Genomic DNA, 13,297 nt, shown 5'->3' with positions numbered 1-13,297 from the left:
TCAAAATCATGTCAGGGTGTTTATATAACATGACACAATGACAAAACAATTTACCCATTTTGTAACAACGTTGTGTGACTGGGTCATGTATGTTACACAGTTTTAGGTCCAGTAGATCCAAGATTTATTTCACCAAGATTGTCTCAAACATCACCGGTTTAACCTTTGGGGATATTCGTGGATACAGAATGAAAAAAGGGAATAAACCAAATTTTCAACACCAAGTGTAAGTCATCATGAGTAGTTAGACTTAGAGCAATTCAAAAAGAAAATGAATGTACTAGAAATGTACCAGAAATAAACTTGATTGAACTAGAGTATAAATTTGGTGACAATCCAAAGTGTTATTGACTCTAACCTGTGCAATTGTCTTTTGTTAACTTGCAAAAACATTATTTCTTCCAGTCTTGACTCTCAGGATTGTTTGTTGTCAGGTCTTTTATTAAATTATCTGCTGGTTGTGTGAGGAAAAAGTATTGTGGAAAATGCCTGAATATTACAGGCTATACGTATAGTGTGCCATGTGAGGCTAAATGTTTTTGTCGATATCCTGCAATATAATTGTTTTGAGTGTTATTACATATGATTACATATTTGCATGAAATGTTTCCTAGCATTTCAATAACATCAGTGTTGTCAGTGAATAATCAGTCTGTATCAATATTATCATTATTTTCTTTAACAACTTGTGGATTTCATTTGTTCTGGGGTATTGTGATCTGTATAATGGTAAATTCTTAGTTTTCAAGTCATGACATTATAACTGTCTCTCATCGTTTACTTTTAACCAAGTTTGTGTCCACATGATCCTTGTCCACTAGAAAACTACAGCTTAAGTAGAAAATTTTCATTGCTTTTAAACCAACTGTATGCAACTTTTCTTTTTACCTTGAAATATGGGTTTTAGAATCATTTCTTTTAAACTCTTCTCTCCAAGGTCTGTTCTACTGAGCAGGTACGAATTTCTGTGAAAACGGCGGATTGCTTTACAAATGGCATGTGTACAGCTTTCAAGTTTGATTAGGACAGTGAATTCCACTCACGTAACTGCAGGAGGCTCTAAAGTTGCACATATACACAAAATTACACACAGTTTACACACAAAGTTTATGTATTCATAGCATGACTCAAAGGGAATGAACCAGTGCATGTTATTCAGAAGTATTATTTTGAAGCTAATCGTAACAAGCAATATTTGGCTTATGCACACTCTGAAATAAATGTATGCATCCAGCATCTAGCTGTAATTTATGCATTTGTCAGCAATCTCAGTGCCTAAACAGTAAATTGGGTGTTGTTGTTCTGTGTGACACTTAACTGATACAAATAGGTGTTCATTAACATTTCTCTGACTTAATTTGGAAAAACAATAATGTACGTTAAGTCTGTTATGACTAAGTAATTAAATGGATCTGCAGCTGCTGCATATGACTGTAATGATAGTGTTGCATTGGTTTTATGAAGCTGTAGAGTGAAACATATCAATTTACAAGATCAGACTTTTTTTCATTGTTATCATGGAAGGTATGTCTGTTACTTGTAGTCAGTAAAGTCCAACATTCTGACTTCTGATCATGAAGGTAAATGCTGACATGATGACGTTTTTTTTGCAGTTGCGTGCATTTGTAATTTTCTGACATGTTGTATTGTGTATTGTCAAGGTCAGCCTCTTGTTAAAATATGCAATCTATGCTTATTTAATGACAATTTACTGTGAATTAAAGTTACGGTTTATATATCTATACCTATATCTATACAAATTGAGATATACTGATTTCAGGACATCAGAAACATATCATGCTCTCGATTTCCAAAGCTCAAGCATGTGATCTGCTGTGCAAATTGTTTTTACACACTAATAGGGGTATTATTGTTTAACATGGCAATATGTTTTTTTCATTCAGAGTAATAAATGGATAAAACTCCTAGGATTATATGAAAATTTGTTTTATTTTTGTATTTTTCCAATATTTCTTTATATAAATTCATCTAATAACACATGGAAATATTACAGCACATTTACTTAAATTACATCTATTACATTCAAACGGCTGATACACGTTGGCAGTTACAAATTAGCTCACTTAATCATATTAATGTAGTGATGTAACACTAATATAAGCAACTGATGTATGTAACTTTATATTGCATCAATGTAGCCCTAGAGAACGACCTTGAATCTATGATGTGCCAACATGTGCTGGTGTTACAATTAATTGTACCATGTGAACAAATGAAATAAAACAGTGGTGCTTCTTCTTTGGTCTTTCTCCTTGTAATTTTGTTAGTTTACAAATACACATATTACTACAGTAAGCAGCATTTCAAAAAAGGATGCTGGTCTGGCTAAATTTCCACACAACAATGCATATAAAGTAAATGCTTTGGTGGAATGGGTCTTCAAGCTATACAAGTTCATTGCATTTTTTCACCATGCATCTCAACTTGTAATGCTTTACAGTCTGATACAATGTGCGTATTGTTCTCCCTTTTAGAAATAGTTTAATCCAAAAAGGAAAATTATCAGAAAATTTACTCACCCTCAAGCCTTTCAAGATGTAGATGAGTTTTTTTCTTCATCTGGTCATATTTGGAGAAATTTTGCATTACTCGCTAATCAATGTATTGCACTTATTCACTGCAGAGGATCTAATGGTAAGAAAGTGATGGAATACATTTGGAGAAGTTACATTACAAGGAAGAAATGATCTACATCTTGGAAAGCCTGAGAGGCTTAAAAAGGCTTAGTAGTGATAATAGTAGCATGGTCTTTAAAAAAACTTTTATAAATTACATTTCAACCCCATTCATTGTGTCACTCTCCAACCACCAGTTGTTGGGGGATGAATATTTGGAGGAAGATATGGAATAGACAGCAAATATGGAGGTAGCTCAATGTTTTCAGCACATTCTTCCTCTTCAGTCTTTAAAACTCTGAAAATAAAAGGAGTAACAGGTCACAGCTGAGCTCAAGAGCATGTGTGAACCTGTATGCGGATGATTATGCAAATGACACAGCTGTAGGCTGCAGGCATCTCATTTTAATGTGTGTCAGGGTGACCTCTAAAACAAGATTTTCATGCATTTTGAATTCCCTGAAACACACTTGCACCTAAGCAGCTGAAATTCTACATCCCTTAAGTTAAACAACATATTCAATCATAACATCAATTTGGGTGTTTTAGACAAAAAAGTCTATCTGAAATCGGTATAATACTAAACCCCAAACAATGGGTAACATAAGCACCAACATTCATGTTAGATTGTAAACTGTGAGTTCCCATGTGAGTAAGAAAAGTGATCAATTGTCAACATCAAAGTCAAAATAATTAGTAACTAAACCCATCTTAGAGAATGAAACACTTATTAGAAACAATTTAGCCTTATTCTGTGCAGTATCCTGCATTAAGTACCTTCCTGATGTCAAAGCAGCCAGTTTCTTCTCTCCTCTGGAGAGCCATTCATCAATGCAGCGCTCATTAGATGATCCATCTTGGTCAGGGTCTTCCTTCTGCAGCTTTTCATCTGACTGACAGGAAATAGCCACAATCTGCCCCGTCTAACAAACTGTGAAAGTTTCTAAATGAACGCCAAAAGACCTCACCCTCAGTATTAAACTTGCCTTCTCAGTGAACTATGACTTAAAGCTCAATAGCTTCCTCTAATTCCTCACCTGTCTGGAGAAACTTTCTGCATGGCTCCTTGTCCGCTCTTCATTTAAAATTGTGGCAGCGTCTGATTTTTTTTTCTCTCTCTCAAATGAATTGTTTAATAGACTCCTGCTGCTCTGTGAAGTTTTCTCTTATTACCTCTGAAGATGTCAAAGCAGGCTTTTTTTGCCCGGTGATGTGTTTCTTTCTGTTATGCAGGTTGTTTTGAAAACCGCGGTCACAGAAGGCGCAGTGATGCCTCTTCCCGACTGCTCTCTACACTTTTAAAAACTCTAATTAAGTAAAAATGTATGTCAACGTGAATTTTAGAACCGTCTTCGATTAAAGACACTAGTTATAATTTCGGTGCATAGTTCAATATGGAGACGTCACACGGCTGCGCAGACTCAGAATTAAGTGACGTACAGCTCCCTCTAGCGACACCTTACAACCTCTACAGTCCATGTTTACACCTCGTTTACATTTGAGACCGAAACTTGTTTTGAGCTGTCAACAATTCTTGGTGTATTTTACACAGAGTTATCAACTATAAATGTACAGATTGTTTTGATTTCACGTTTACATGTTTGTGTCTGTGTCAGAAAAGCTCCTGAAAAAGAATAATCTCAAAAAATATGTCATAATACATAACTACCCTCTTTTATAAATTTAATTTGTACATTTACATTTAGGCTAATCATTTAGCAGACGCTTTTAGCTACACATGAGGAGAACAATAGAAGCAATCAGAGAGCAACAGTAAATGTGCTGTGACAAGTCTTACAGTCTAGCACAGTAGCCATGTCACTGAATGTTAATACTATGTATGTATAATGTATATTATAATGTATTATTATTATTATTATTATTATTATTATTAATTATTATTATGATTATTATAAATAAATTAGAGTGAATAGAATATAATAGAATAGGTAAGTGCTAGTAGCTATTAATTATTTTAAAATATTATATTTAAAAGGACAATTGCCATAATAATAATGATCATAATTAAAAACACAAGTTACAGTTGTGACACAAATAACAAAACATGTTATGTTCACTAACTAAAATAAACTTCAGTCCAAAAATATTCTTTACTGTGGAATTGCATGAAAAAAAAGATTTTTTTTTTACCCTGTGTATTCATAACTTTAAGCTTAAGCCATATATATATCTTTTATTGAAGGTAACATCGGGTACAAATGTGTAACCATCAATATAAGCTTAAGCTATATATTCCTACATAGAGTGGGAGAACTATGACGTCAGAATCCAGAAAAGTAATTTGCTACGGGTTCCTTCGAGATTTTCCCATAGTGTTTTATACTGTTTTTTTTTTTTTTTTACATTTATAAAGATAAAATAAAGACTGTGGTAAACATAACTTGACGATACTTTGGCTTTTTGTTCTACAATGTAAACTACACGCATCCATACCCAAAACAAGTTTTGTTCATTTTTGAAAACGTATGCAGTTTACATTGTAGAACAAAAAAATTTGCTGAGTCCCAATTCGCATACTATCCGTCCTAAATAGTATGCAAAACTAGAATTAGTACGTCCCAAATCGTAGTATGTTGAAAAGAGTATTCCAAAGATACCCGGATGGTCTACTATTTCCGGTTAGAATTCGAAGTGCAGATCAATGCACACTCTAAGTGCTAATATTGCCCACAACCCATTGCGTGCAGGAGAGAGGAGCTTTGCGATGGCTTTGCGGTGATGTAAACATGGCAGCCGGATGCAGCAGCAGAGATGCGCCCTCAGCTTTTAAGTGTGAGAATTCAAATGTTTAACCCTTATTAAAGTTATATTTTATTTCGTTACACACATTGCACATGAACGTCAGAAACAGCCGCCTCCCAAACGACCTGCGTTTGGTTCTACGACGCCGCCGCCCTGCTTCTTCACTCCTCAACTTGGTAGAAGAACACATTGTAAAATGTATTGTGAAAAAAAAACGATGAGAAAAAAAGATGGGAATAGTAAATAAAATTTTATTGGACATAAAGAATGAATGAAACATTAACAGTTGTGGTGTGCGTAACTAGGCAACCACGTTGTAGTTCACGTTGCATGAGGTCATCGAAGTATGTCCTAGAACCATACTCTTTTGCTACACACTCAAAAGTATGTACTTTTTCCTCACAAAAAAGTACATACTTTTAGGTCGTAGTATAAGTAGGCGAATTGGGACTCAATGATCATGTTTACAAAATTTCGTGTGACATGTCCCTTTAATTGTAAAGTCCTCTCATACGCTCCCACTCAGCAGGTGGCAGTAGTATTCTAGCTTTGCTATCATACCTTGCATATTAAATATGCGGCTCTGCATCGGTGCACTGAAACAGCTCATGTGCTGGTGTGTGGCGACATAACACACTGAACGCAGACTAATCAGCTCGTCCATCTTTGGATCTGTTTCAATGTGATGCCCCTGAGGCCGACTCTAACTAGAGACTGAAATCTGCCCTCGGAGCACAGAAACTGTTCGTCCTGGTGAGGGACACTGGCCCCGATGGCCAAGAACACGCTGTCTTCGCGATTCAGAAAGGTGGACATTGATGAATTCGACGAGAATAAATTCGTGGACGACCACGATGAGGCTGCCGACCAGCAAGGACCCGATGCGGTGGAAATCGACAACCTCATCAGGCAATATCCTTTAATGTGAGCTCAGCGTTATTCGGGGTTGAGACGTGAACGTGAGCGCGCGCCTCTGTACTGTACTAGATGACGTGATGAATGTGTGGCTTTGTTTACAAGATTTTAACAGCGCGTAGTTTTGTATTCATTTGCTATAGTTTATAAGCTGCTATAACATGTATAATGGTTTCCACAAAGATGTTAAGCAGCAGCAGCATAATAGTACGTAATGTTTCTTGAACACCAGATCTGCATATTTGAATGAGTATAGTTCATGATTATAGGTGACTTTCCATAGAGCAAATTAACCTTTTTATACCCAAATGTTGCACAGTCGAAAAAAGCTAAAAAGTGGCCTCTATTCTTCGCCACAACTGTAAATGCTGAAATTACTCAATAAGACCCAAAAGAACAGTGCAATCAATAATTTAACTCTTTAGACTAGGCAGCTATGAGGGGGATAATGTAATGTAAGAGTCCTTTGAAATCTAACATTTCATCAGGTGTTTCAATAAGTTACTTATTCAAAATGGGACTGTTTCCTTCTGGTCACAATATTACATGTTTATGATTCCTTTGACTATGATTTTTTATGAGACCGTGCGATCATAATGTTATATAATTAGAATTCTGACATTTTAAATGTTTTTTATGGAGCTTTAACACAGAAATGTTCTTTTAGAGAAGTAAACTGGAATTAAACCGCTTGGTTCATGTGACTGTTTACAATAGCCACATAAAAATGAACTCAAGATAGTCTGTGCATTCATTTACAGTTGACAACTTTAAATAAAATATATGAGAAATAGGTGTTAGACCCTTAAAATAAAAATAATAAAACATTTTTATCACCAATGTGTTTTTGTTGGGGGGGGGGGCTCTTGCTGAGATCTAGAGCGGTCTGACATTTCATAAACATCACTCTGTCACAGTTTTCCAATAAGGTTAGACTGCGTTTATTGTAATAGGCATGTGAAGCGAACAGTCGTCTACATTGTCTCACTGTAATAAACCTGTTAAGGGGGTTGTGAATCCACACGCTATTGTCACGTTGCCATTCTCGTTTCCTTGTTCTCTATAGGCTGAGGTACAATGGTGTGATTGTCTCTGTGATCTTTCTATTTGTTTAGGATCTCCATGGTGCTAGTTATGCTCACAGGTGAAATATGCCTGAACATACACTCCTCTAGATTTTGGATGAAGAGTTGTTGCCAGTGACGTGATCATTCCACTGTCATTACTCTCTCTGCGTTGTGTGAAGGGTTGGGTTTTGGCCCTGGCAGGATGTGAAATGAAAATGTTTGACTTCCATATCGGAGGCCAGTCACCTCAGGACTTTCTACTCCTCTTTGTGCCCAGAGACCTCTGATTTGCATCAGGCTTCCTCTTCCTCTCTGCTCTACCATGTCCCCTGGTTTAGTAAGTTCCTGCTGATGGTATCTGGAGTTGATTTGTTAGAGCATCTGAAGCCAGTGATACCAAATAAATGCTCACTACTTCACTCTTACATGCTACAAAAAGTTTCAAATTGGTAATACGCACTAATTAACCTTCCCTATGGACAGTAGTGTATCCTTTCTAATTTAATACGAGACCCTCAGGCTAGATGTGCAGCTTTTGAGTGTGAAGGTTTGTCCAGCTGTGATGGGCATCAGCATTTGACTTTTTTGGCAGCACTTCAGTTCAGTGGGGCAGAATGCAAAGAGCTTGATCTAGCTGAACTTCAGTGTGTTATTATAGAACACTGAGCTGCACTGTGAAAAACAAGAGGTCCCACAGGAGCATTACTGGGTCCCTGTAGAGTTTGTTGATGTTTTGAAAGAATCCCTTGCAGTACATGCTTTTACCTCATTCATGAGATAGGGAGAAAATCACTTTTTAATAATAATATTTATATGTACAACTATATATATATATATATATATATATACACACATACACACACATACATACATACACACATATATATATATATATATATATATATATATAATATTATAGGTTTGTAACGATACACAAACATGACATTTCGGTACGTACCTCGGTTTTGACGTTTTGATTCAGCAGAGAGAAAAACGAAACATTTATTTTTAATTAATCCGTGGTTTACTGAACAAGTTGCTCTTTCATTTAATAAATTGTTATAATTAAGAATTTCTTAGGGATAAAAATCTACCTCGGCTTATGCTCTGAACTAATGTGAGCCCTTTTACATTAGATCTACAGTAAGGTTACAGTTAACAGAGCCCATCCTTAAATTTTAAATGCTTTTTATTTTTAAATCTAAAAAGCAACTCCCAACTTAAAAAAAGGTATGCAAATATGTAAATAGCACATAATGACGTTTTTCAAATTAACTTCTAAATTATAAAAATTCTATTTGTTGTTAAAATATGTTCATTTACACTGCCTATTATAACTTGTTTCATAGCAGATTGATTTAAACATTAAATAATTAAGACAACACTAACAGTTAAGAGTAAAATTAATGTTTATAAAGTCTAATATATTCCCAAATGCTCTTAGACTTCGTTTCTCTGAACTAACAAGCTGTGGACACTGATGACTTCCTGAGGTAAAAGAAAGGCTACTTGATATTTTGTTTACAAGCTGTTTTACTGACTTCTTTCTGCGGTTGAATTGCTGATTGAGCAATGACATGAGGTGTGAGATGTTCATTCATGATTATTTCACGTTAAATCTAGTAGAAAAGAGGAAGAGATGATCGGGCTGCAATCTGAACCGAGGCATTTATAAAATGATCTGCCGCCACATCATTTGAATTTCCTGAAGAAGAAAAAAATGTGAAAGATGAGACCTTTTCTCATACCAAAAGTAACAATATATGTAACTGGAAGTTACAATGAAGTTTTGCTCGTGCAGTGGTTAAAAACAATGCTTTATATGTTCGGTATCTGAACCGAAAGACCCGTACCAAATTTTTGGGTATTTTTATATGTTTTATATATTTTAAAATGTAATTCGTTTCTGTGATACAAAGCTGATTTTCCAACAGCCATTTCTCCAGTCTTCACTGTCACACGATCCTTCAGAAATCATTTTCAGTGTGCTAAATTGGTGCTTAAGAGACCTTTCTCAATATTATCAGTGTGGAAAACAGTTGTTTAGTAGTTGTGCTGCTTAATATTTTTGTGGAAACTGATATATTTTTGTTAGGATTCTTTGATAAGGTTCAAAAAGCAGCATTTATTTGAAATAGAAACCTTTTGTATCATTATAAATGTCTTTAATATCACTTTTGATAAACCTTAATACATCCTCATTGAATAAAGCTAATGATTTCTTTAAAACAAACTCTATATAGATCTGTATGTGCTCTGTATAAATTCCCCAGAGTTGAACATTCATTGGAGCTTTTAAAATTCATATTATGGTCCTTTCATGTTGTTTGTCGTGAATAAGCAATAAGGCAATTATGTCGTATTTTAAATAATATATTTTTACTTAGTTTCTGAAAAGCAGAGAGTGAAATTTCATCTTCATTCTGCAACTCAAATCCAGAAGTCCCTTATTACAGTGCCTTGAAAAAGAAAAAAATCGTTGGATATGTTATCCCAAACTTAAGTGGAACGTCCCCAGCACAGCATGAGAAAAGGACGCCTGGGGACAAGAAGTTCGGCATTTTCTAGAACACTAGGACGCTGTAGACGAGTGACTTGAGACTCAGTTTTCTCTGTTTTGCTTCTATGTCGAGGTCTTCTATTTTTAATATCGAGATCACAGCGTCTAAAATTTGAATACTTAGATTAAAAGTTGATATTAATGTCTCTTCTAAACCAGAGGCTGAAATGAATCTAATTGGGATAGCCACATCTCTCTCTCATTCAAAGCGTGTGACAGTTATTGGAGAACGCAGTGGAAAGCAGCTGCAGCGTTACCAAACAATCAATCATCCACGTTCCTAAGAGACTAGTCCCATCTGAAAGACTAATTTGTTCTGAGAAATTCCTTCTTGGGCTCGAGTGTGTGTGTGTGTATATGTCTGAGACAACTTCATCCGAAAAACTGTATTCCTCCAAGTGCAAAGTTTAAAGCTTCCTTTTCAGTTTACTGTAGGTATGATAAGAGCTAGAGCTTTTAATGTCTTCCTTAACCAGCTCTAATGCACAGGGGACATGATGGGAGCCCTTCATATTGCTCTTAGGAACCCTCCAATCAACAGCAAGAACCCAGCAATAAAGGTACAGGCTGCTTTAACCGGAGAACTTTTCAGAATGAAGCATATGGGGCGCAGACTGCTCAAGTTCACCTTTCCTGTCTGTCTTTCTCTCAGGAAAGAGCCCAGGCTGCGGTATTAAGGGTTCTGACATCATTTAAGGGCAGCGATATAGAGCCTGCTGTTAAATCTCTCGACAAGAATGGAGTCGATCTCCTCATGAAGTACATCTACAAAGGCTTCGAGAGGCCCACAGAAAATAGCAGTGCCATATTGCTGCAGTGGCATGAAAAGGTAAACCCAGGCTATCAAGAGTGAGGTGTAATGGTGCATTATTTAGTTTTACGAAGCCCACTGGATCGTACTCCTCTTTGGAGGGCCTTAAATAAGATAGAACGATTTTAATGGCAAATGTGGAACATGTTTTTCTTTCTTTTATTCCAGGCATTTGCCGTTGGAGGACTAGGCTCTATTGTTCGAGTTCTGACAGCCAGGAAGACCGTATGACTGCCTGACCGGACCTGAAAGAGTGACGCTAAGAGACGCCGAGGACACGAGGCAGGTTTGCCTGTTACTTAAAGGAAAGGAGAATAGACCATCGTTTTGAATGCTACTGTCTTGATGAAGAAAAATACTATGAACTGTAAACGTGAGAGAAACACACTCGAGGCACTCGTTTCAAACAGAAAAAAAATTTGCTTGTGTAAAAGTGAAGTAACATTCTTATGTCAGTATATCCTAAATGATTCTATGATATACTGGCATCTAAAAGCTTTCAATCCGACATGGTTACGGTGTGACATGGTGAATACAGCATACTGCATATTTAAGATCAAGTGAGTGTGAGCTAGTACATGTGAGGCTGTTATTGGATATGAGGTGTTTTCTGTGCTAAAAAAAAAATAGATTTAATCAATGTTTTATTTTCTTATTTTATTTCACATCTTTGGTCCCATACTCTTATGTTTTTGTGCAGAGATTTAATAATGGAACCAGTGATGTACATACACCAAAGTGGTAGAGTGGGGATCATTGTAAAGTGCCTGCTACAATAAAGTAAACGGATCTCCTTTATGTCGTCATCTGTGTTCGATTCCTTTTTTTTAATGCAGTATTTATGTAGAGTTGGAACCTGTTATTAAATGCCTCACCGGCGCTATACTGTACCACAGACATGTCTACCCTGTTTAACAGCTCTATCAGGACGGTGACCTACAGAAGCAGGAAGGGCAGGGTAATTAAGATAATACATATCAGGAAATGAAGATAAAGGGATCTTTATAGTAGTCTGAAGGATGTGCTACAGATAACTTCTATCATGCCAAGACCAGCTCCTCTGGGATATCATTGAAGGAACAGGGCGCTGTAATCTCACGGCTGGGCGGCACAAGAACCAGGAGCCGGATTCATCTAGAAATAGCAAATGTTTTTCACATTGGTGTATATGAGGAGTTGGATGCACTGATATTTAAAAATCTGGCTGATAATTATTTGTATGTTATGGCTGATACTAAAAACTAAAATCAAGCAATTAAAACATTGCAACACTAAAATGGATACTGGATTTAAAAATTCTGAAATTTGATAAAGACTGCATTTAACAGTGTTTTTAGCTTTTACGTTACAGCAAGTGTTACAAGATGACTGATAATTTAATATAAAAAGACAAAATGAACAGAGCAAATATCAAATTTTAAACTACACTAATAAATGGAAATATACTTTAAATATGTAAAATGTCATGCACCGCAAATCTTCATCACTTCTGTATACGGGCTATAAGTAAATAAAACAGATGAAGGAACGCCACAAATTAACCAAAACAGTCATAAACTTTTTTTTTTAATGTTCTTAAATAGCATTCTTAAAAACAAAAAGCTTGCATGTTTTGGTATCATCACATTTTTTCTGTATTCTTTTTTTCCCGCATTTAACAACGAACATCAAAGATAATTTGGCAACAGATAAGACAAAACAGTTTAGCGATTAAAAACACATGACAATTGGATAATGCACGTATGTTCGACTAGCAACTCTAGAACCCCTTAACTTATGAAGAAAGAGTATTCTGACCATTACATCACTTTTGAAAATGTTCCTTCCCACAACAGTAGGAACTGGTAGAAATCACCCGTACTACACCTTAGATCTGGCCCCATGTTTACAACAGGAAACAAATGCAGCTGATTTTCTTTGTGTTCCTTCCAATCATAGCCGCGAATGCACTTACAGGATGCATTCAAATGGAGCAGGGGTTACTAATTCGCATGCATCTACCACCGAAATGTGGGCAATCGGTAGGAAAACACTTTTGTTAAAATCATTTTTAAAAGGGTATTGCATTTCCCCCTAAATTTTAGGTTGGTAAGCTTCTGTTGTGGTACATTACATGTATAAATGCTTCAAGTCTGTATTCACCCCTGTGCTCTCAGCTAAATAGTGCGGTGTGAATACAGGACAGTCTGAGCAAGAACTTATAGATTCCTGAAAAGTTATACTTAAATACACATAGAAATACACATTAAACAAGGCAAAAACATTTGTCAGTCAAGGTCAGACAACTAGACAGAGAGGAAACAGTGACATCCACCATCTGTTTCCCTCTTCATCTCCATCCTCCATCCAGCCCTTCTCTTTTCGGCAAACTAAAACAACACTGTTAAAAAAAGCTAGGCCATGAAACTATTTGTGCCCGCGAAAAGCACAGACAACACAGTTGTCTGCTTAATTTGGGCAGTGGATATTCCAAGCGAAGGTTTGGCAGTGATTTGTTCGTTAGCAAACTTCTCTCTTTTTATGCAAAACAATTATTCAATAAAAT

General features: G+C 36.1%; 1 protein-coding gene and 1 long non-coding RNA gene across 3 annotated transcripts; one reads left to right on the top strand and one right to left on the bottom strand.

The window, feature by feature from the left end:
• Positions 1–32: 32 nt before the first annotated feature.
• Positions 33–4,051, bottom strand: LOC113075283 (uncharacterized). Of its 2 annotated transcripts, none has more exons than XR_003280911.1 (3): positions 3,674–4,051; positions 3,414–3,579; positions 33–2,934 (listed from the first exon to the last, which is right to left on the bottom strand). It is a non-coding gene; the product is annotated as an uncharacterized LOC113075283 (long non-coding RNA). The 2 variants fall into 2 exon arrangements; XR_003280910.1 differs by having other exon boundaries at positions 40–2,934; positions 3,414–3,567.
• Positions 4,052–5,968: 1,917 nt separating this feature from the next.
• On the top strand, positions 5,969–11,558 carry LOC113075280 (actin-related protein 2/3 complex subunit 5-like protein). The gene is made up of 4 exons (XM_026247986.1): positions 5,969–6,311; positions 10,429–10,501; positions 10,594–10,770; positions 10,921–11,558. The coding sequence occupies exons 1-4, from the start codon at positions 6,172–6,174 to the stop codon at positions 10,981–10,983; spliced, it is 453 nt and encodes a 150-aa protein (XP_026103771.1). The 5' UTR covers positions 5,969–6,171; the 3' UTR covers positions 10,984–11,558.
• The last annotated feature ends 1,739 nt before the right edge of the window (positions 11,559–13,297 follow it).

Source organism: Carassius auratus, chromosome 5 (assembly GCF_003368295.1).
Source record: "Carassius auratus strain Wakin chromosome 5, ASM336829v1, whole genome shotgun sequence".
NCBI classification, from domain to species: Eukaryota; Metazoa; Chordata; class Actinopteri; order Cypriniformes; family Cyprinidae; genus Carassius; species Carassius auratus.
This window is presented reverse-complemented; position numbering and strand designations above follow the sequence as displayed.

Coding starts and splice junctions, on each gene's coding strand:
- LOC113075280 (XM_026247986.1), top strand. CDS start 6,172: ATGGCCAAGAACACGCTGTCTTCGCGATTCAGAAAGGTGGACATTGAT. Junction 6,312..10,428: donor ATCGACAACCTCATCAGGCA/ATATCCTTTAAT, acceptor GCTCTAATGCAC/AGGGGACATGATGGGAGCCC. Junction 10,502..10,593: donor GCAAGAACCCAGCAATAAAG/GTACAGGCTGCT, acceptor TCTTTCTCTCAG/GAAAGAGCCCAGGCTGCGGT.